This window comes from Trichosurus vulpecula, chromosome 5, assembly GCF_011100635.1.
Source record: "Trichosurus vulpecula isolate mTriVul1 chromosome 5, mTriVul1.pri, whole genome shotgun sequence".
NCBI classification, from domain to species: domain Eukaryota; kingdom Metazoa; phylum Chordata; class Mammalia; order Diprotodontia; family Phalangeridae; genus Trichosurus; species Trichosurus vulpecula.
The window spans coordinates 188,575,820-188,600,409 of record NC_050577.1 but is presented as its reverse complement, the minus strand read 5'-3'; the positions used below and the strand labels follow the sequence as shown (position 1 = coordinate 188,600,409).

The 24,590-nt window shown below is 37.0% G+C and overlaps 2 protein-coding genes across 3 annotated transcripts in view; both read right to left on the bottom strand.

The window, feature by feature from the left end:
- Positions 1-22,371, bottom strand: part of SLC15A5 (solute carrier family 15 member 5) — a 152,646-nt gene extending 130,275 nt beyond the window's left edge. Inside the window, exons 1-2 of the mRNA XM_036760669.1 lie at positions 22,014-22,371; positions 6,354-6,576 (exon numbers count right to left, since the gene is read on the bottom strand). Of these exons, the coding sequence (XP_036616564.1) occupies positions 6,354-6,576; positions 22,014-22,371 (581 nt within the window). The remainder of the gene's footprint in view (positions 1-6,353; positions 6,577-22,013) is intronic.
- LOC118851832 (transmembrane protein 185A-like) lies at positions 11,853-12,902 on the bottom strand. 2 transcript variants are annotated; one of them, XM_036761400.1, is made up of 2 exons: positions 12,866-12,902; positions 11,853-12,712 (listed from the first exon to the last, which is right to left on the bottom strand). In XM_036761400.1, the coding sequence occupies exons 1-2, from the start codon at positions 12,900-12,902 to the stop codon at positions 11,853-11,855; spliced, it is 897 nt and encodes a 298-aa protein (XP_036617295.1). The 2 variants fall into 2 exon arrangements, with proteins under 2 accessions (XP_036617295.1, XP_036617294.1); XM_036761399.1 differs by having other exon boundaries at positions 11,853-12,902.
- Positions 22,372-24,590: the final 2,219 nt, after the last annotated feature.

The following is a 24,590-nucleotide window of genomic DNA, read 5'->3' as shown; positions in this document are numbered from 1 at the left end:
CCTGCTCAGATTTTCTGTCGATGATAGCTGAAGCAATAATGCTAGGGTTCAGTGGAAGAAACCCTAAGACTTCAGAATTGTGACAGATTGGGCCTAGACCAGGAAAGCTGAGTTGGTGTGTGTTAAGAAGAGAACTGAAGGGAAGAAGCATCCATGATAGTGTTGTAGGATATGGGAGAAGCTACCTTGGGATCAGCTTGCTGGTGGCCAGGAATAAAATGAGAGATCTAACAGGGATGACTTCCTGACATAAAGAGGGAAAGGATAATTGGGGAGGCGGTGGCGGGGGGGGGGTGAACAATAGGATGAGTTTGAAATGTTTCCCCAGATGTTTCCCCAGAACCAAGAGTATTGGCAGAACCTTGATCACCCTGGAGCCACAAGATGAATAATTCCACCTAGATACATCCACAGAACTCAATGACCTAGTTGAGAGAAGAAGGGGAATGACTTTCTATGCAAGCATAAGGAGAATAATTTCTGCCCCTTGCTATGATTTTCCTTCAGGTTATTACTTCCCAACTGACATAGGCAGTTACGCCACTATTTTTGGGGAGGGTGGGATATTGTGTAGGGAGATTGGAAGGGGGATTGAAAATGATTCTCTTGACCTTTTAGGCTTCTATGAGTTACTGTGTTATTCTGACTTCTTTAATTTTTTAAAATAAATCTCTGGCACTTCGCTGATGTATGAATGGAAGGAATACACTGGAACATGGGCTTATGCAATAACAAATTAGGATTAGACAAAACAATTGATAATGAATGTGAAGGTGGCTGGGTCCCATATTACATTTATGTAGATTCATAGAGATGGTCAAGATTCTAAGGAGCAAATTGCTTACATTGATAATATTAAACCAGTAATTTCCAGTAATTAAATGGCTTATACTAATAGCCTTCCTTTAATAACTGCTACATGTTTACATTGATATTTTAAGCCTATTATACCTTCATATTTTAAAGTAAATGTATTACAATATGGCTAAGTAGAGAGACAACCTCAAAGTCAAGAATACCTCGTTTAAGTCTTGTCTCTGATGCATACTGGCCGTGCTACCTGAAGCAAGTCATTTAACCTCAATTCCCATTGATTCTATTATCATAACTATGCTAATGATTTCTAGATCTACTTATCTAGCTCTAACCCTAATCTCCTTCTTGACCTTGGTTCTCATATCTCCACCTGCCTGTTGAACATCTCAAACTGTATGTCATAGACATTTTAATTAAACATATGCAAAACTAAGCTTATTATCTTCCCCTCCATGCCCTCATGCTGTAAGTCTTCCTAACTTTTCTATTACTGTCAAGACCACCAGTATCTTCTCAGATAACCAGGTTCACAGTCTAGATGTCATCCTCAACTCTTCAATCCGTCCCTCTCCCATATCCAATCTGTGGCCAAGGCAATATCAATTTGATATTTCTTGTATATCCCCACCCCTTCCTCTCCTCTGCCACTTCCATTGTCTTGATTCAGGCTCTGGTCATTTCATAACTGCACTGTTGTAATCGCCTTGTCTCATTTTCTAGCCTCAAGTGTCTCTACCTTCCAGTCTATCCTTTACAGTTGACAGATTGAGCTTAAAGTGTAAGTCTAACCATGTGACTCCCCTATTTGATAAACTTGAGAAATTCTGGGATCAAATATAAAATCCTATGTTTGGCCTTTAAAGCCCTTCATAACCCAGGCCTTTCTTATCTTTCCAGTCTTCTTATACTGTGTTCCCCTCCATGTAATTTGTCATCCAGTCACTTACACCAGACACTCTATCTCCTGACTCCATGCATGATCACTTGCTGTCCCCCATGCCTGGAATGCCCTCCTTCTTCATCTCCACTTCCTGGCTTCCTTCAAGTCTCAACTAGAATCCAGTTTCTACAAGATGCCTTTCCTGGTCTCCCTAAGTCCTCCAGACTGGTTTCTTCAAGGTAATGACCATTAAAACAATACCCAAAGTACCTTTATGTATATGAATTTGGGAAGCGACATAAGAAAACTTCTCTAGTCACCATCAAAAGGCTCAGAGGACATTATCTGAGAAATGGAATAATGGGTAAACCATTAATGTGAACTTAAAGTTTCCAAAGAAGTCATGTGCAACCACAAGAAAGTGAAAGTGAGTTCAGACCCAGAAAACATCTCAAGTGTGTCAGTGTTGATTGGAACCAACCCCAACTTCTTCAATGTATTAGCAGAACACTGCAGGCTATGATCTGGGACTTAATACTGCCATGTCCTGACAATCTATGGTTCCTATACAGGAGCTTACAAGAAACTAGAAGCAAGTAGTGGCAAAGAACGTCATAAGAAGACTGAATCCTCCAACTTGAGATAAGATCTAGACAGATTAGACTTTGTTAATTGTCAACTATCTGAAGAGGGGAAGGCTTACTTGAGGGAGAAACTCAGTTTAACAATCTGAGTTTTCACTGTATAAGTGGGATACAGAAGGTGCCCATGGAGTAAAAAACAGAATCTACCTCAAAATGACTACTGATGTTTTTGAAAGTAATCTCAGAAGATTGTTCCATCAAAATTAGACAACCTTCTAATCCACTTAAAAGAGCTATTAGTCAATGACATCATTACTAAATCTGGTAGTCCCTTTATATTATCCATAGTGATGAAAGCAGACTTGAAAGTTAAAAATGAATGTAGACTCACATGGAGTTCAGGATTCAAAGAAGCAGAGAAAAGGAAAGACATCATGGATTACTTCTCTTTGGACTCCTCAGAGCCAAGGAAAAGTGATATGAAATGTGTAGAGAACAGTAAGTAATCCAATCTGACTGGAACACAGACTTGAGAGGGGAGTCTGGAAGGATATGCTGGACACAACATTGTCAAAATCTCTAAATGCCAAGCAGAAGAAATCTGTGTTTATCCCAGAGACAGTAGAAAACCAGGTGTGAAATCCAGCTGGAGATGTGTAGCAGACATTTGGTAATGGGACAATAGAGCTCAGTTAAGAGATAAGAGCTGGATATGTATATTTGGGAATCATCAATCAACAAACTGGTAATTGAACTCATGGAAACAGATTGATTTGATAACAAACCTTTATTAAGTATCTTCTATATGCCAGGCATTGTCTTTGGTGCTGGGAAAATAAAAATGAAAGAGCCTCAAAGAGCAGACATTCCATTGAGTTGATGAGATCATGGGGAGAAAGAGTATATAGAAAGAAGAGGTCCTAGGACAGAGACCTAGAATGTACACACACACACACACACACACACACACACACACACACACGGAGTTAGACATGAATTTTAGAGAGAAATTGAGAAGGAGCAATCAGAAAAGTAGTAGGAGAAACAGAGAAGAGAGGTGGCACCAACTGAATTTGCCAGCAGAAGACAACAGCAATAAACAAATTAAAGTACTTGGTGGGCACATAGTAAGTCCTTGGTGAATGTTTATTGACTGATTGATTTGAAATGCGTTGCCACTGAGAAATTTTGAGACAATGTATAGAATTCAGTTTCAAGTGTGAACTGACACATTTTGAGTAGCCATAAGTTGGATGCTGCTATGAGTTAGTGTATATCATATATCAGGGAAGATTAATATGAATGTAGATGATCTATCTCATGAACTGCATGAGTCTTAAGTTATAGTGATACCCCTACAAGGAATGAAGGTGCTCTGTGAGATTCAGGGAAATAAACCTTTGTCACATGAAAGTATAGCTGAGAATCTTATACTTCTACCAGAGAGTGTACCTCCCCAGATTTGTGAAATTTGTTTCTTTTGACCAATTTTCTTCCCCTCAGTTGTCTCTGGATGGCTGATATTGAAGGACTGATTCTTAAGGGTTCAAGTTTCATTCCCTAGAGAGCACCTTATTTTGACACACTGGAAGAAGTTAAAACTCTTCAGTAGAATGCTGAACTAGACTGACTGATCTCATACTTATTAACCTATAAGCACTTGCTGGTACCCAAGGCAGTACAACCTACTGCCATGATAGCAGTATACTAAAACTTAGGAATGTGGGTCAGGAGAGGATAAATGAGCTAGTAAGAAACAGATTTTACTGGCCCCAAATGGCAGGAAAATGTGAGATGTGCTCAATATGTTTAAAGGAAAGTGCTGCCAATTTGTGCTGCATACTTAGAAACTGTAAGTTCCAGTAAGCCCTTGGAATCTGTTTGCATTGGCTTTCTGTTTCTGGAAGGAGATAGGGAAAACATAAGCAACATCTTAGTGGTAATAGACCAGTTTACTTGGTATACACAGGAATCCTCAACGATGATCCAGAAAACTTCTAAAAGTGTCAAGGTGTTGTGGGAGAAATATTTCTCTATGTATGGCTTCCCTGTCAAGATCCACTCTGATCAAGGTGGAGACTTTATAAACAACTTCCTTAAGGAAGTGGTAGCCTTGGTAGGAATCAAGAAGCCTAGAGCCATACTTTCCCACCTTCAGGGAATTCCACAGTTTGAGTATTTCAGTTCCACATTACTAAACACTTTGAGAACCCCAAGATCTTAACAAGAAGCCAAGTAGAGTTAACATGTGAAATTGCTAGTATGTGCAAACAATACTACAAGGAATGATGCTACAGGCTTACCACTATAATTGATAATGTTTTTGTGAGAGTCATACGTGCCCTTTTACTTGTGCTCTGGAGTTTTAGAAGATGGAAAAGATGGAAAGAATCACAACCAGTATGTTCTCAAGTGAGTGACAGTTAAAGAAGGCCTGTTGCATTAATTGTGGTCTCAGTTCCCAAAAACTCCAAAAAAGAGAAAAGCAATAGGATGATACTTGCATCTGTTGCCAATATTTTAAGTAATATAATAAAGTTCTGCTAATGAGTCTTGGGGTGCACAGCAGACCAATAGAAAACTATCCATTTGAAAGAGTTGAAAGATTGGGAAATATAGCTGTCAAATAGCCCTAGAAAATGTTAAGGGATCCATCAGACAATGAATTCATCACAACCATCTATTGGAGAGTTAGAAGGACTCCTTGGTAAGTGGTAGGAAAAGAAAGTCACCAAGTGGATTCTAAGTAGCAGACCATGCTCAGAAATCTCAATAATTTTAGAGAGACTGTCTGAGCTTGATAACTATTCAGGTACCTGTGTGGGTGAGAAAGCACGTGAATACTAACTGGTTCTATCCGAGAAGTCGAGCATGTATATCCTGGTCCTAAAGAGGTCCTTAGTCACTGTACAGACAGAAGTAAAGGCTGGATATAGGAACAACCCCTTTTTAAGATGGTATTCTACCCATGAAGTCACCTAGATGACAAAAGGAACCTTGAAACATGTAGACAGAGATAATCAGCCTGAGTCACACCAAGATTAGGGCCATAGGCAAGGAATTCTGTGGATACTGAGCCCAAGAAATCCTGGTCAAAGTGCCAGGCCGATTAGTCCAGTGACCAAGTTCACTAATCACCTTTGATGAGAAAGGAGAGAAGCAGCTACTCAAGTAGCACTACGCATTGCAGTACATATGTGTGTTTGGTATGTAATTGAAACATCCATTCGTATGTATTGTATAAAAAATGTGTTTGCTATGTGGTGTGCTTTGCTCATGTTACATATATTTGCTATTCATGGTGGTATTTTCCCTAATTTGCTATGCATACATATTGCCAGCTAAGGGCCTCCTGCAGAGAACACTGCTCTTGGAGTCTGGAAGAGGTGAGTTCAAATTTTAACTTAGAGGCTTACCAGCTACGTGAAATGGGGCCTAACCTCTTTAAGTCTCAGTTTTCTCATCTGTAAAGCAGGGATCATAATAGTATCTTTCTCACAGTGTTATTGTAAGGACTGTGTGAGATAATATAGGCAAAAAATTTTCAAATCTTTACTACTATTGCTGCTGCTGCTGCTGCTACTACTACTACTACTACTACTACTACTACTACTACTACTACTACTACTACCCGAGTGTGACTGGGATGGGAGTTTGAACCATATTTGAGTAATTAAGATTAACCCCAAACACTCTGCAACGTACTTGGATGTAGCTAAGAGCCCCAGAGACATTTGTGGATGACCAGGTCACATATACAAATATTTGGTGATGTAAACATTCATTTTCTTTATAAGTCTTGTTTACTGATGAATACATTCTCCTCAATCTCTTTGATTAAATGTCCTGAAACACCATTTTAAAAAAGAGTACATTCCCATTTTATAGAAGAGTAATGATTTTCATTGAAGTTATGGGGCAATCAATGTCTATTTGAGATGAATTTGGGAATATTGCACTAAAGGCCACAGAGATTTCCATCAACTGTAAATCTCAAAGCTTTAATTCAATTTACATTAAATAATAGTATTTGACCAAATAATTTCTATGCTACAAACTATTTAGTTACCTACCAGGTAAAAAAGGACATTAGTTTCTTTGGTCCATACTCCTGAAGTCTGTAGGAACTCAGTGGACAGACTATGGTTCTTATTCCCCCAGTTCCAAGGCAGGTTGCCAGTAGTCCTAAATAAAACAGGATATTTTGTTCCTTTTTAGGTAGGCCGTGAATAACATAGTGAGAGTCTACATAGAAATCTTCTGAGGGAAAAGCAACAACAGGTAGCATAGCAGTACCTGTGGGCAAAACAAAAGATAAAATTAACAGTGTTTGAATAATCAATTAAGTTATCAAACAAGTGCTAAGTTTTATTCCCTTTTTTAGGACAATTCTAATCATTTTAAAGGTAGACACCTTTTTATTTTTCTTTTATTTTTTAATATAAATTTTTTTATTTTAAACTTAAATACAAAATGAGAAAAGAAAAAAAAAACATTGCCATGTACACAGCAAACCATAGGAAAGGATTCAATATAAAGCAATAAATTTCAATTTCAAGAAAACCTATATAATAAATACTACATATTGTGTTCAAAGCTGCCCAGCTTTTCTTTGCTTCCTTGTTGGTTTTCTTTTATTCTCTGCTATGTACTTTTTACTTTGTTTCACACCACACCCTAAAGAAGACTACAATTAAGCATGGATATAGATAAAGATATAAAATATACATGTATACACACATACACTCATATACAAGGATGTAAGACCAAACTATGCTTATTTCTGCTTGTCATCTGTTTCTCTGAGGGTGTATAGCATTTTCCTTCATAAGTTCAAGTCTTTCCTCATGTTTTTCTAAATCAACCACCTCATCATTTCTATACCACAGCAATATTTCAACCTAATCACATCCTATCTGTGAGATTGTCTATAAAAGTTTTCCCCCAATTTTCTGCATTCCTTCTATTCTTGGCTACATAGGTTTTATTTATGCAAGAAAATTTTGAAATAAAATAATTGAATTTTTCTTTTTATATTTCAAAAATGTTTTACTTTATAATATAGTTTAAAGTCTGATACTGCTGAATCTACTTCCTTTATATCTTTTTTTCTTGGTTTATTTGAAGTTTCTGACCTTTTGCTCTTCCAAATGAATTTTGTTATTAGTTTTTCTAAGTCAGTAAAATATTTTTTAGTAATTTAATTGGGATGACATTGAATAAATAAATTCAGTAAAACTGTCATCTGAAATTTATGTTAGCTTTACCTAGCCATGAACAATAAATAATACTTCACTTAGATCTGAGTTTATTTGTATAAAAAGTGCCTTATGTTTATGTTCGTATAGTTTCTATGTCTGTTTTAGTAGGCATAAACTCAGATATTTTATACTGTCTAGAGATTTTAAATGGTCTAAAGCTAAATTGAGTAATATTGTTGACACATAGTGTAGTTTCTCTATTGTTCACTTTTGATTTAATCTTTTTTTAATTTTAACTTTGTCTGAGGTCACGATTACTATCCATGCTTTTTTTTACATGATAAATTCTACTACTGCCCTTTATTTTATCTTTGTGTGTAATTCTCATTTTTGTAATATTTCCTGAAAGCAACACATTGTTGAATTCAAATTTAATCTATCAATTTCTGCTTTATAGGTAAATTCATCCCATTTGCATTCAAAGCTGCAATTACGTGTGTATTTTCCTCCTTCCGATTTCTCCTCACTAACCTTCTCACCCTATTTACTCTATCTCTCCTCACTCATGTTTTACTTCTACACACTACTTTGCCCTCCTATTCCTTAACCTACCCAACCCACTAAAAGTCCCTTCCTTATCCTCTCCCCTCACCTATCCTCTTGCCCTTTTCTTTCTGAATTTAGAAGACTTTTATATATACATATATACACATACATGCATATATGTATATGTGTACATACATACACTATACATATACATATGTACATATATATACACACATACGTATATGTGTATATATATGTATATGTGTGTATATATATACACATGTATATATATATATATGTATATACACATATATTTAATATATATATATTTCCCTCTTTAATGGATTCCCAACGAGAGTAAGGTTCCAGAACTACCTGCCCTCCCCCCATCAGCTTCTTCTGTATCAGCTTTTTCTTTTATGCCTCATGTGAATGAGAAAATTACTCTATTTTATTTCTCCCTATAGTTTTACTTTTTTAGAATCTCATCATACTTAGATCAGCCCAAGCCTTTCTTTCAAACAACCCAAATATAAATGACAGTCATAAAGGAACTGATAACATTTTCACATATAAGAAGTAAACAATTTGACCTTATAAGTTCCTTATATTTGGTCTTTAGTGTTTTTCTTATATTTCTCTTGGATGACATATGCTGAATTTTCCTTTAAGTTTTGGGTTTTTTGTCACAAAAACATGAAAGTCTTTCAGTTTGTTAAATGTCCATTTTTTTCATTCAGGATTATAATTAATTTTGCTGGGTAAGTTACCTTTGGTCATAACCCCAGCTCTTTTGTTCTATGGAATATAGTATTCCAAGACCTATGGTCTTTCAATACAGTAGCTTCTAGGTCTCATCTAATCCTTATTGTAGCTCCATGATATTTAAATTGTTTTTTTTTTGGTTATTGATGTTGCTTCCAATATTTTTTCCTTAGTCTGGGAGCTTTGAAGCTTGGCTATGATATTCCTGTAGGTTTTCCTCCTGGGATTTCTTTCAGGTGGTGATTGGTGGATTTTTTCTATTTTTTCTTTGCCTTCTTCTATAACTTCAGGGAAATTTTCCTTGATAATTTCTTGTAATCTTGCATCAAGACTCTTTTTTTAAAACATATTTTTCTGGTAGTCCAACTATTCTTATATTATTTCTCCCTGATCTTTCCTCCAGATCAGTTGTTTTTCTGACAAGATGTTTCATTTTCTCTTCTATTTTTTCATTCTTCTTATTTTATTATTTTGTTGTATCTTAGAATGTCATTAGCTTCCCCTTGCCCAATTCTAGTTTTCAAGGAATTATTTTCTTAAGTTTTTGATTCTGTATTTCAAATTGGTTGACTTTCTCCTCAATTTTCTTGGATTGCTGTTATTTATTTCTAATTTTTCCTCAATCTCTCTTATTTGATTTTTAAAATCCTTTTTGAGTTCTTCCAAGAACTCTTTTTGTAATGGGGAACATGTGACACTTCTCATTACAAAAGGATTGGCTTTTTTTAGCTCCATTATCTTCCTCTGAATATGAACCCAGATCTTCTTTATCCTTTTATCAATGTGTATAACTTTCACTTTTTATAATGCTTCCTGAAAGCCACACATTGTTGAATTCAAATATTGATTTGCCATCAGTTTCTGTTTTATGGGTAAATTCATCCCATTCACATTCAAAGCTACAATTACCTGTGTATTTTCCTCCTTCCTATTTTTTCTTACTAAGCTTCTCCTTTGCTTACTCATTTTTATTTATTTTTTGTTTTATTTTCTTTGTAGCAACTATTTGTGTAATCAAGTTGTAGTCCCCAGTTATGGGGAACAATGCCCTAAGCCTCAGGCTCTTCTTACTGTTATTTTCTGAGGCCTGTCTGGGGCTCAACCTTGGTCTTTCCTCTCCACTCCTAAGCCATGGCTAGAGCCCCAGGTAATGGTATCCTGCAAATGATCTTGCTCCCTGCCATCTCTCTGGTGGCTACAAACCACAGCTGTCCTCTCTGCCCTGGAACTGAAACCAGGGATTTTGCCCTCTGGCGAATAAGTGCCCAACAGAGTCCCTACCACTTGCTACTGCACTCACCAGGTGTGTACTAATTAGGGGCACTCACCACTCCTTCTCCCTGAAGCCACAGCCCAGGACACATCTGGTCAGCACAGCTGTGCTTGTCATCCCTCAACAAAGCAAGGTCCTTCAATCTTCTCCTACTCAGTGGTCATACTCCCACACTGTCTGTGAGATGAAAGTTTCTTTTTTTCTTTTTTTTGCACATGAAAAATGAGGAACCAGTTTATTGAACAGCTATGTAGAGGGAAAAACAGTGAATTTTTACTCAAGTTTTTACACACAAAACTGGAAAACCTATGTTCCTTCCCTCTCCCCTGTCCCCCAACAGAACATATCTGTCCCTAGGCCAGTGCAAAGGTTTTAGTTATTTATATAATTTACATTAAACAGAATTCAGACAATTTTTAAAAATTGCATATATTGTCAAATCAAACACATTTAGATCTATCCTGAGGAAAAGTGGCAAACAGTTCTTTCTTTTCATTTGTAGTCAAAAGGTGGTCGGTCATGCTGGAAGAATCTCACTTACTTTCTCAAAACTGGGACAATACTAACAAATTACTTTTCAATTCATTTGTAAAAGTGCCTGAACTGGTATAGCATTACCTATGGCCACTAAGTCATTTCAGACCTCAAAATAAATTTAATTCTGATTTATGTTTCCTCCTTCCAACTCCCACCTTAGTCAACTCTCAGTATTCCAATGATAATGAATGTTTTCTAGTATTGCAATCTATGATTCCAAACATTTTAGAAATGGACATAACATTTATTTCTTTCTAATTTTCGGTATTCTAAGATCAGACCTGCTGCAGATGTGGTGACTGAAAGTGGTAAATAACAGAGCTGAACAATCTGGTATTGCATCAACAAGACAGGAATGCCATATGCAAATGAAAGCTAAAAATGCCCATTTCCAAATGGAATTGGTACCTAAATCTGGTTACTGATAATACGATACATCAAACTTTGAAATTATATTCACTGATTGATTAGTATAGCCCTAAATATACAAAAATCAGAATTTCCAGTCAACAGCATTTTCAGTCTCTGTGGTCCTGTCAACTACTTTAATAAATTGCCACACCAGAAAGACACACATTAATATTTTTAAAAGACTTGAAAAGACCTCTTCCACAATAGACATATATCTTCATATATAAGCTTTTTAAAAATACTTTAACATAATATAATTATACTGTACAGAACTAGAGTTTTAACAGAATATATTACACATTGCTAAAACATTCATATAACTACTATACAGGCATGGAGTCACTCCATTAGGAAAGTTCACCAGTTACACCATTAAAGATAGTTATGAGCATGCCCAAAGAAAATATTAACAGGAGCAACACTAAAAATAATGCATATGATGCTTTGAAACAAGTAGTGGAATAGAGAAATATTTACGCTAGTTGTAGATTGTGTTTCATCATTGAGACTAATACTACTTTTGGAAGGCATGGTAGTATTTAAACACAGCTAGGCAAGTACCCCATTGGTCAATCTTAAGAAACCAATTTAACTTGCTGATAGAAACTTTTAAAGTATCAATCTTGAAAGCTTTCTCACACACAGACATATATTAAAATAACTGTCAATATCTATATATTACATACTGATGGTTCAGTAGTGGCTGTGATATTTATTCAAAGCATGAGATGAAAAGATTTGACTCTATTTCCAGTTCCAGTTTAGAATGTAGGCAAAGTAACATAGCAGATATTTGTCTTTTTTATCTTTTATGCCACATCCAATTTCTGAATTTCAACTTAATCTGGCATATCTATATTTAATTTTGGAGGTGGCAGGACATATTTTCCAGGGCTCTGTGTAATTACTGTCATCTTCTTTCGGACCACAGGAGCAATTTTTTGAGGTTCCCGGACCGGTGTTTCTTCAGTTTCCTCACTGTCTTCATGACGTAGATCATATGAAATATTTCCATATTCTCTTAGAAAAGGGAAAATTTCAAGCAGAAACTGACAGAAATCTTTACCAATTCCGAACCACCATTGATTGCCTCCTTTCTGTCCAAATGTTGTTGTCATTAGGGTTATTAATGAAAGCCAAAGTGGAACAAATATAGGCACATATGAGAATGCATTGTGGCCATCCAGTTTAAGAACTAGCAGAATCTCAAATGTAAGCAGTGGAATGACAATGGTCACGCAGCTGATAGTCATTGTTACATGTGTTCTCCTTTGTTCCGCAATCACATCCATAGAGCGGAAGAACAAGATGGACCAGACTATGTAATACAACACGACCAGGCACAAGAAGGACATCAAAATCCACAGAGGAGTGCAAACAACTAGCCAGGGCCAGTGGATGATCTTGTCCAGTCTTAAGGCAATGAATATAAACTGCAGAATGTTGACGGAGCACAGGATCTCTAACTCAAGTGACCTGTCATGTTGGAATCCCCACACGCTGGCTGCAACGGATACCGGAGAGGTGAAGAAGAGCGGCATGAAGACCAGAAACCAAAAATGGCCTCCCCTCTCAATCCTGTCACAGACCAGAACCTCAAACATCAACAGGAGCACGTGGATGCCTGCGGCAATTAACATGGCTTTAAACTCCACGCAGGTTTCTCCTTCTGCTCGATTTTGGGGCTTACTTGCCCAGACTCCAGTTCCAACTGAGGCGCCAACGATGACCATTAATTTCCACAGCCATACTGGAGCAAAGACGACCCAATAACTCCACTGAATAATGCCATCTAGTCGAAGGGCCAGCAGCACGGAAAACAGCAGCAGGCAAGCGTAGATGAGGAATTTACTTGGGTTAAAGTCCTGGAAGAGGCCCTGCAGGTTCATGGCGAAGAACTCCGCTGCTTACTCCTCTCCTTCCTCCCGCACAGCCGCTCTAGTCGCGCGTCACAACGGATTCATGGTGCTACCCGTCCTGCCGTTTCTTCGTCTCGTGTCTTTCCTCTTTTGCCGTAGACTCCTCCTCCCCTTCCCCTTCTCCTTTTTCCCAAGGCCCTTGAGGCCCCCCCCCAAATCCCTAGATGAAAGTTTCTAAAACAGAGGCTGCCTTTCAACCCAGCTGCCCCCAGGGATTGTTTGTGGGTTCTCCCCATTCAGGCCAAACCTCGGCCCCTGGAGATTGGTTCTTTTCAGTGGTCTTCTCAGATTGTCTTAGGAGGATAGTTGCTTTACCCTGTGTTTATTTCTGCTGCTTTGAGGCGATGTTGCCTTTTTTTGTGGAGGAAATTTGGAGAGCTGAAAGTTTTCTAACCTACTCCACCATTTTCCCAAAATCCTCTGACAATTATAATCTTAAAAAAAAAAAAAACAAACCTTAACACCATGTTCTAAGTTGGGATATTCAACTGACTATAAACTTGTGGATACTCAGCCTCCAAAGGTGAAAATGAGGTAAGTGAAATTGCTTAGGAGGAGTATTGACTATCTTAAAACTATTTTATTGATTTTTTCCCCCTTTTTTTCTTCATCATAGTCACTTTCTGATTGCTTTAACCCGACCCAGCCGAGAAAGAACCCTCCCGTGTAACAAGTAGTTATAGTCAAGCAAAATAAATCAACACATAGACCATGTAAAGAGGTCCTTTGACTACTCAAGGTGCTAAATTACTAATTAGATGAATGAGAGAAATGAGAGAGAACTTGATTGACTTAAGGTATCTCAGAGACAACTCTCATGATTGAAAAACTGCATTAAAGATTAGTTCTTCAGCTTGAAATGAGTCCATAGTACACCTTCTCCATCCCTTTTATTTCCTTTATTCTGATTCTTCCTACTTTTCTGTCTCCTTTCTTTTCTCATATGCTGGAATTCAGTATTAGATATTGACCCATATTGGACTGGAAGAGGGTTTTATGAGATGACTTAAATAACACAATGCACTATAAGCAGGAAGGTGGCATGATGAGCATCAGAGGAGGGCTATCTTTTCCATTTGTCCTTCAGGTGATCTATGTTTTAGAAAGTTCTTTGTTTCAAGTCACAATAATCACTCTGTCCTTTGTGCTTCTATAATACTTGGAGTCAGTACTACACAATTTAACATTCAGTTTCTGTTTGCTTCATATATGTTAATTTTGTCCCTGCAGCAAGATGGTAAGCTCCTGGAGGGCAGAGAACAAATCAAATGGTTCTGTATAATCACTCTGATACATAACACAGAGCCAGGCATGTAGTAAACATAGAATAAATGCTCATTATGTGATTATTGTTACCACTCCTCTTCCAGCCAGTGTGCAAAGTGCACTTGTAGGATTAGACAAAACTCATATTTTTTTGACTCATTCCTCTCAGCAAACAGTAATGCTAGAGACCTTTTAAGTACCAAGCTTCTTCCAGCTTAAAGAGATATTCCAAAAGTAGGTAGAGGAATGTATGGAATGTTTTTTAGGAGCACAGACAATAGTCCTAAAAGAAGCTGAGGAATAATAACAGACCTATTTTAGATCTTCCATTTACCAAAATGGTAAATAGTGAGTGAGTGATAGGATCTGGCAAATTCTGAGCTGATTATTAACACTTATGGCCTAATCATTTGCCAAGTGTTCTCTAAATGACCAGACTGAATGTCCTTAAAATACCCCTCCCTGTTAGAAAGGAATAAGTCACATGTACGTGACAAATATTTTCTTAAAATTTGATGCTTTGATCAATCTGTGATTTTAGTATACTTTGTCCAATGCCTCTCTACATTCTTCCACCCAAGTCACTCTGGAGCTCATAGATTGGATAATAGATTCCTGCCCTCCTAGCACAGAGTGAATCTAAATAGTAAAATGTTACTGTTTCTCTTTTGGGCAGGAACACTGAGTGTCTTCCCCTCCCAGTTTGACTTTTTTTTGGGGTTTTTGATTAAAGGGGCCATCCCTTGATTAACTTCTTAAAGAGGCCTATTCACTGAATGGGCTTTACCTCACTGAAAGTGAGAACCTGAAAAGACCTTAGCCTGAAAGGGCCAGGGTCTCCTAATGCATCCTGGGCCATCTCCTGAGTCCTGGTGAATATCAGGCCACTGGACTCATATGGCTCTGGAGAAGAAAGTGAAGCTGGTGACCTTGCACAGCCCTCCCTCACTCAAATCAAAGTCAACTGCAAGTCATGTCATCATTTCCCTGATGTCATGATCCTCTTTGAGAACAAAGGGCAAACACAACGAAAGCTATACTTTCTTATCTAACCAGCAAAACTTCTGAAAAACAAACAACAGAAGGTCCAAAAAAAATCTTTCTGAAAAAAGATTTAGCTGCAATTTAGATAGTGCTTTATATATGTCTTCATATTTTCTTATATGTCTCGCAGGGAGGCTATATCCAGGAGGCTATATGAGGCCTTTTTCATAATTTTTTATTATCTTGGAGATACATAATCCACTAATTCAATTTGCTGATCATGTATCCATGATATTTTTTTTTGCCACTTCTCATCTGCACATCACTGTTGGCTACATACTGTAAACTAGGCAGTATAGCATAGTAGAGAAAGCACAAAATTGGTAGTTAGAAGATCTGTGGTTGAATCCTGGCTCTTGTAGTTACTATACTACTTTGAGGAAGCCAATTAGTCTCTCTGTTTTATGACTTTTGTAGCTCGTGTAGGTTCTGGTCTTCCTTTTCCAGTGCCCATGTACACTACCATGTCTGGTTCCCAGAACTAGCACCTGAGCATCACTAATTCTAATGCTTTAGCTTATGAGCCCCCACCAATGTGTTTTCTCCTTGCTAATCAAATGATATTGATTGATCAGCTAGACTTAATTTGCTTTTAGAAAGAGTGTTTACTATGGTGGTAGAATTGGAGAGTTTGAGTGAGAAGGCTAGGCTCAGATTAGTGTAGCAAAACCAGAGTAACTAAGTTCTGATTTTAAAGAGGTGGATAAGGCGGAAAAAATACTGTATTTAATTTAATGGAAGAAAACACAGATTAGAACTCTAGATAGGAATGGATTGAAGTTTTTAATTAAAAGAAAGTGGATAATAAACTAAAGCCCAATAATCTGTTGCATATGTATGTGTATGTATGCATAATTTGTATATACATGTATGTGTGTATACATGTGTGTATACACACACTTATAGATATATGTACATATATATATGTGTATTATATATATATATATATATATATATATATATATATATATATATATATAATTTCAACAGAGACACATGAAGAATGAAAGTGATGAACTCATCAAAAAATCTATTAAGCTTTAGGGCATTTTAAATAACCAAAATTGAGAATACGATTTTAATCAAGGCAACAGTAAAAATTGATAATGTCAGAAAAGATTAACAGAAGCTCCATAATGTTTAAAAGGCAATGTAGACAATGAAAAAACCTAATATGTACAAATACATATATACTACATGACACCTTTATGAAATCTTAAAGGAGTAACAAAAGGTCATTGAGGGGAATACAATAATTGTGAGAGAATTGAATATTTCTCTTGCTGAGCTGAGTAAATCTAACAAAGATTTACAAGAAGGAAAATATAGAAATGAATAGAATGAGGGAGAAAGTAGAATTGAATGACCTTTGGCAGTTTCTGATGAGTTATTAAAGAATATATATTTCATTCCATCTAATGTATTTTTATAAACATTGATCATGTATCCCAAATTTTTAAAAGTATAGATAATAGAAACTTCCTTTCCAGACAATAATATAATCCAAGTTTTTGTGCTGCTGTTTTTAGAGCTAATTCTGGGGATCTGTAAGTTTTTGGTGCTTTCAAGGTGGTATGATCCAAGGAGAGGTGTGGTCACTGCTCCCCTGGCCAGTGCTCCAGTCTTTACCCAGAAAAAGGTCCTTGCTCCTTTACAGCTACACATGCTATGGCTCCTTTTGGCCCTGGAGCTGTGACTAGGTCTGCTGCTCTCCTGCAGCCATAAGTGCTAGTGCTCCTTCCTGCCTTGGAACTGACACCAAGGTCTGTCCTGTGAGCCACCACGAGCATCCTTCTCCACCCTGCAACTGTGTCATACCTTTCTGCCTGCAAGTGCTAGTGTTGCTCTTTGCCCTGGAACTGTGACCCAGAGCTGCATATGGGTAATGCAGCCTAGTGCCAGCAGAGCGTCCCTTGTAATCTCTTTCTGACCAGTTGTCTGACCCCTTTGCTATCTGTGGACTGAAAGCTGCTGAAGCTGCCCCTGTTGCAGCTGCCTCCAAGGCCTGCTGCTGGGGTTGTCATGGCCTGTGCTGCCCTCTGGGCCAACTCCCATCCCAGTGGCACAGACTTCTCCTGATCTTCTAAGTTGTCTTAGACTAGAAAAACGTCTCACCCCAAACTTTTGTTGCTCTGCCACTTCAGAATTTGATGTGAGGCATTCTTTTAAAGTTGTTTGGAGGGGAATTTCAGCAGAGGGAGAATTCAGCCAAGTGGCTGCCTATATGCCACCATTTTGGCTCCCAAATGCCATTTGTTATTAATGTTGTTTTCAACTTAAGCATGACTGAATCCAATCTGTGTCACCACTGAATCATTCTCCACTGTTCATGGATGTTCTTTCACAATCTGGTATCAAACCCACTCCTTTCAAAAAGTGTATCTTGAGTATCCCAGCTATACTCTGATTACTTTTCATCTCTTATGTCAGGGATGTCCAAAATGTGTGATTTATGTGGCCTGCCTCCAAGCATAGAAATTTACACAAGTAGTAAACAAAGCCAAGCTATCCCAGAGCTCTCACTAAAATGGCAAATCAAAATATTTCGTCTATTGTTTCAATAAAAACCTAAGGTTGGACAGCCCTGTCTTATATAGCGGTCGGGGTAGATGTATTATGCATGGCTTTGATTCTCTAGTTTTTCCAAGCATGTTTGTTGTCTTGCCTATTAGATGTCAACATCAAGGGATCTATTGTATTCCTCAGAGTTCCCAGAAAAGTGATAAAGCACAACAAGAGGTCAATTAAATGCTTAAAAATCACATATTCACGTGGCTCTAATTGAGTCAAATGTGGATATTCATATGAGGCCTTCTCAATAAACAGGGGAGCCTTCCTTGATTTCTCTTGACATTATGCAAATATCATGAAGACTATGGACTATCCCCTTTGCTTTCACTAGGTTTCCAACATATCTTTTTTATTCATTTATTTGGTGACATCCTTTACTCTACTTCTGTTTTGTAGTTCCTAGATTATAATATTTTGCGGCCTACTCTCAATCACTACACATCTTTATCAATGGGCTATACTACTGCAATTCTTCAGAGACTATAGCTTTACCACAACTCACAGTCATATTCCTCTAGTAGAATATTGGTAGAAAATGTGGGGCCTTTATTTTTGGGAGAAGTTTGGAATTATTAAAGAATTTTGACATTTCCCAAAGGCTATCCAGACCATTACCCTCTTCCTATTCAATTCAGACCCTTAATTATTTTCTTTTTGAGGTCTTTGTCTAACATATCTCCCCTTTTATCCTCATGCCCCCATTCCATGAATTCCAGTGGCTCCCTATTATTTCCAGAATAAAATATAAGATCCTCTCCGTGTTTTTCAAAGCCTTACACAATATTGCCCCTTTCCTACTTTTCCAGTTTTCTTATACCCTACTCCCTTCCACATACTCCATCCAGTAACACTGGCCTCTTTGTTTTTATTGGCACATGACATCTTATTTCCTGATGGTGTATTTTCATTGTCTGTCTTCCAGGTCTGGAATGCTCTTCCTCCTCATCCCTGCCACCTGGTTTCATTGACTTCCTTAAAGTATCTTCTGAAGTTCCACCTTCTGGAAAAAGTTTCTCCCACTTCTCCTTAATCTTAATCCTTTCCCTCTGAGAATATTCTCAAGTTATCCTGTCTTATATCCTTTTTTTGCTTGTTGTCTCCTCCATTAGACTCTGAGCTCCTTGAGAAGAGACACTGCTTTTCCCCTTTTCTTTTTCTTATGAGCGCTTAACAGGGTACGTGGCACTTAGTAAGTACTTAATAAATATTTCTTGATTGATTAACTTGTCAGTTGTCCGTCTGACTTGCTTGTTGATTGTCTATCCAATTACCTATCATAGTCTTAACAATAGTCATTTTTCATTCACTATCTTGCTTGGAACCAAGTTTTTTCCATTGTTACAGATTTCATTTAGGGGCTTCTGAAATGTTTCCACATGATGTTAACTATATATAGGACCATACTGTAGATTTTACTGTCTGTAGGAGATCCTCTTACATTTGAACTTTTCACTGGATCACTTCCATTTTAGTGGCAGACATCTTTGGGGAACTTATGGCTCCCTAAATCATGCTTTGATTGATATTTGTGATCAGGGTGTTGTTAAACAAGTTCATCTTGGTTGTTACATATTTCTTGGAAGCTAGAATAACTTTGATGTGTGCAAAAGATGTGTTGCTGAAAGAATGTCTTTAAGTTTTGTTCTATTATTAGGCCTATATCCCAAAGACAACAAAGAAAGAAGAAAAAGGATCAAACAACTATAGTTCTTTTTTTAGCAGCCCCAAACTGGAAACTAAGGGAGTGTTTTGCCAATGAGGAATAGCCAAACAAATTGTGGCATATTATTGTGCCACAAGAAATGATAAAATGGATTATTTAAGAATCAACTTGTAATTTTGCAAAGTGAAATTAGTAGAACTTGGAAAATACTTTATACAGTGGCAACACTATGAAGAAAAACACAACTTTGAAAGACTTTAGAACTCTGATCAATGAAATTAAAAAAAATACAAATCCAGAATCCTGAAGTTGAAACATAGAGCCTATCTCCTGCCAGAAAGACTTAAAAGAGAGAGAGACATAGTTTTTTGTACTTAACCAGTGTGGGAATCTGTTTGGCTGGACTATCCATATTTGTATGAAAAGGTTTTTTTGTTTATTTCTTTTATTGCTAAATGCTTTAATTGCTTAAAATTGACAAGTAAGAAAAATGAAAAATGCAGAAGGAGCTGTGGGGAAAAAAAGCAGGTACATTAATGCAGTGTTGGAGGAGCTGTGAACTGGTCTGGCCAGTTTGGAAGCTAATTTGGAAGTGTGCCCCCAAAGCTATTAAACTATGCATTCCTACTGACCAAATGATATCACTACTAGTGTATACGCTAGTAAAGATAAAAAGGAAAGTAGATATGATTTAAAATAGTAGATATGTACAAATATATTTGTAGCAGCTCTTTTCATGATGGCAAAAATTGAAAACTCAGAGGGCCACATCAATTGGGGAACAATTAACTGAACAAATTATTATGTATGTATTGATGAAATGTTATGATTATGTAAGAAACCTGAAGGGACTGGTTTTAGAAAATCCTGGGAAGATTTGTATGAAACTGATGCGAAATGAAGTGAGGAAAATCAGGAAAACAATACATATAATAGCAACAAAATTGTAAAGACATAACTTTGACAGAGTAGGGAACTCTGATCAGCACAACAAAACCAACCACATTTTCATAGGACTCATGATTAAACAGGCTCTCCACCTTCAGATAAAGAGGTGATGGACTCAGAGTGTAGAATAAAACTTTCTTGGGATGTAGATACTACAGAAATTTGTATACAAATTTGTAATGGATTTTCTTTTTTTGCTTTTTCAATAGGTGGGAGGTAGGGAGAGATCGGAAGGAGAGAATTCTGAACTGAAAATAAAATAAAATTGAGTTAAAAAGAAGAAAAAGAAAAATAATGTGGGGGTCTTGGGAGGAGTGAGAGAAAATAAATACTTATAATAAATAAATTTAAATTAAAAAGTTTTACTCTAATTGAACCAAATGCCTATTTGTAACCAACAAACTGTAAGAACAGTGGGATTAAAAAAAATCCTGTATATCTTCCAATTAATTGTATAGTGGTAAAAGTATAGTTTATTGCAGAATATTGCTTGCAAAAATTTGTCCATTCTCTTTTAATTTTCTCATTAAGGATTCCTTTGATGTGAGTGTAAAGTGTAAAGTGGGAGTGGGAAAGGTGATATACAGGTTGGCACTTTTGGCACCTGATATTCTCTTGGTCACCTTTTTAGGGGTAGTAATAAGGTATCTTTCCCTTCTTTGGCTAACTAGAAACTTGATTCCTCAACATCTTTACAATTATTATAGATTCCAACACAGACTTCCTCTATAACCACTTGGTATGATCTAGCTATTTTCACAAATTGTTCTCAATTCCATTTCAATAAGTGCTTATTGAATGAAAATTATTGGATCTAATTGAGCCCCAAATGACAGACTAGATCAAAATGATTCACTGAGCCAAAAAAATCAGTTTGTGCTAGCTTCTTTCCATCTACATCCACCAAAAATATTTACTTCTCAATAGATTGCATTAGTCTTGAACAGATTTTCTCAGAACTAGATTCCTCATTTCTCATAGCTGTGGATGTACCAAACACGTCAGGAGCCATTGTAGACTCCATCCTCCACCACTTTTCATACCACATGAGGCATGTTTTGGATAGTAAAAATGGGTATTTTTATGAGGTAACTTTGAATTTCTCCATTTTCCACTTGTCCACATTTCACAAAGTATTATTTTGTATTAATTGTTCATTACTGAATAGCACATTAGGTGGTAATCCTTTTTATGAAAACCATCATAAAGTGAAAGATCCTGTATTTTTTTCATAGACATTAAACAGCCTTTATCACAGAATAAGGTTATTGAAACAGAGATCTAAGGTTATTGAATCTTAAGCTTTACAGAGAATAATAGTGTGCTAAGTCATTATTTAGTGACTATGTTAGCCGCATTTGTGCAATAGCCATGCAAGTAAATACATACATTTCACAACTCATTAAAAACAAACAAAAAAACCCCAACCTTTCACCAACTTCTAAATACACACACAAACAGAGTATAAGAAAAACATTTTCTCCATACAGCCTAATTTGGACTGAGAGCAGGGTAGCAATAACATAAGCAAAAAAACTCATTTTAAATTATAAATCAAATTTTAAGAAATACAAAGAGATACCACTAACCTACAAAATGCAGAAATGAACAAACATACACCAGTCTGGTCCTCTCAAGGCAGGTATCAGCCAGCCATCCCACAAACACAGGTGTAAGCATGGAAGTCCCAATGAAACTGAGGTTCACAATGACTGCCTGGTAATTGTGGTACCCTAGCTTTACAGTGCAAAAAATAATCATATTACAGACGATGGCAAAAAAAGTAAACCTTTCACACAACTCCACCAGCAGCAAACAGATTCGAGCCTGAAGTTTTTTCTTGGTCTGTGATACAGGGAATTCACTGCCATCCCTTTTCTTCTTCCTATCTTTTTGGTGATTTATAAAGAGTTTCTCTTGAAGTTTTTTAAAGTTTGTAACAGGCATGACTAACCTCCTTGAATAAGACTAGCATAAGTGGTTTAAACTTGTGTTTTTTTCCTTTGCCCTCTAATGAAATAAGATCTTTGCTTTGAATTTCACACCTCCATGCTACAATTTCATAATATTCTTTGCACATTAATGTTATTCGTTTTGCAGATCTGAGAGCACAATATACGCAAGTATTTAAACTTCTTTTGTCACACAGCTGTGTCCAAATCTGATTTGTTTGTTTAATTAGTTTATTTGCACTCTTGTCCTCCTCCCCTAAATTATATTGAATTACATGAATCCTTTTGAATATGTGTGGGAACTCATCTGCTTTACACTGATAAAGGTTTAAATAGTGAGGCAGGTGAAGCAATATTTCAGAAGAATTTGAATAGTAGATCAAGAAATAATTTGAGTCTAATAATTTCTGATACTTTAATTTAAAAATCCAGAACAGTGCCAAGAAATAAAGAAAATCTGTTTTGGAGAGTGCAATATCTTATCATTATTACATTTTTTTTTATTTTTGGTTGAAATTCAGATAAGAAAGTTAATTTGGTAACAAAATGCTAGTACTTTTAGGTGACTAGCTGGGTTTATAATAGAGTAATTTGAGTTCATTAATGAAATGGGAAAATATTAAACAAAAGGTAATGTTTGAATGTTATTATAAACTAGAGGCCAGTAATAAAGACACAAAAATGCTTTTGGATAAAGGATTATTGGATCTTTGGTCATCTAAGTGAGGGGATAATGGCATGCAATTTTGGAAGGTAGGAGTTTACCAATCAAACCACACAGCAGTAATAAGAACATACTTGAAATTTCAAAGTAAAACTATTGAGTCTATTAGAAGGAGAGGATTCGGGGAAGATGGCAGAGTAGATCAGAAAATTCCAAGCTCTTAAGATTTTCCCCCACAAAAGAGTTAAAATAGCACCTTAGGGCAAACAAAGTGTGAGTGGAGACAAAGAAAAATAGGGGTACAACTGGGGTTTTCCCCAGATAGTTTGAGAAGATCTGACGAAAAACCCCAGGACTAGGTTTGGTCCCTGCTGGGAAGCCGCTTAAACAACTAGCCCCAGGGTTAGTTGGTCTGAGAGGCTGCCTGGGCCCCAGCCACTGGAACTTTCACCCTGGGATAGTCAGGGGAGTTGTGTGTTTGAGCCCAGGAAGGCTGCGGGAACCTCTGCTGACGAGGAACGCCAGACTCAGCTGTGTTGCAAGGAGTGGTGGGGACAAGAAGGAACCAGCACACGCCTGGTGAGTGCAGAAGCAGTGGGGTAGAAAGCCTCTGGCTGTGGGCACTTACAGAAGGTTGGAGTTTTGGCTTTGGTTCCAGGCTAGAGGAGAGAACTAAAGATCTGGGCCAAGAGGCACCAGTTCCCATATCCCAGAGCTAGAGGTATTACTACCAAAAAAAAAATGCACAGGCAAAGGGGAAAGAATCCAACCATAGAAACTTATTACGGAAATAGAGATGACCGGGATTCATCTTCAGAGGAGGATATTGAAGTAAAGAAACTCCCAAAGAGCAATGTCAAATGGTCACTTGCCCAAAAAGAATTTATGGAAGATCTTAAAAAAGGCTTTAAAAATCAAATGACAGAGATGGAGGAAAAACTAAAAAAAAAAAAATAATCCAAGAAAAACAAGAAGGTTATGAAAGGAAAATCAACCAATTAGAAAAGGAGATCCAGAATCTCAAGGAGGAAAATGACACCTTCAAAATTAGAATTGGGCAAAGGGAAGCCAGTGAAATTATAAGAGGTCAAGAAATAATTAAACAAAACATGAATAATTAAAAAATAGAAGGGAAAGTGAAACATAAGAAAAACAACAGATTTGGAGAATAGATCAAGGAGAGGAAATATAAAAATAATTGGAGTAACTGAAAGTCATGATCAAAAAGAGAATCTTGATACAATAATACAAGAAATAATTTTAAAAAATTGTCCTGAAGCATTAGAACAAGGCAGGGAAGTAGAAATAGAAAAAATCCATCACACAGCACTCAAAAGAGATCCTATGAGGAAAACTCATAGGAATATCGTAGTCAAATTCTGTTAGGGGCCGAGTTAGAGCCAAGCCCTGTCCTCCTCAGACCTCCAGCCCCAGGGACCTGCTGAGATAAACTCAGGGCTTTGGGATGTGGGTGGAGCCAGGAGGAGGGGTCTCACCTTTGTTGCCTCCCTGGCAATTCTAGGTCTTCGCCAGTACCTGGACCTGCCTGA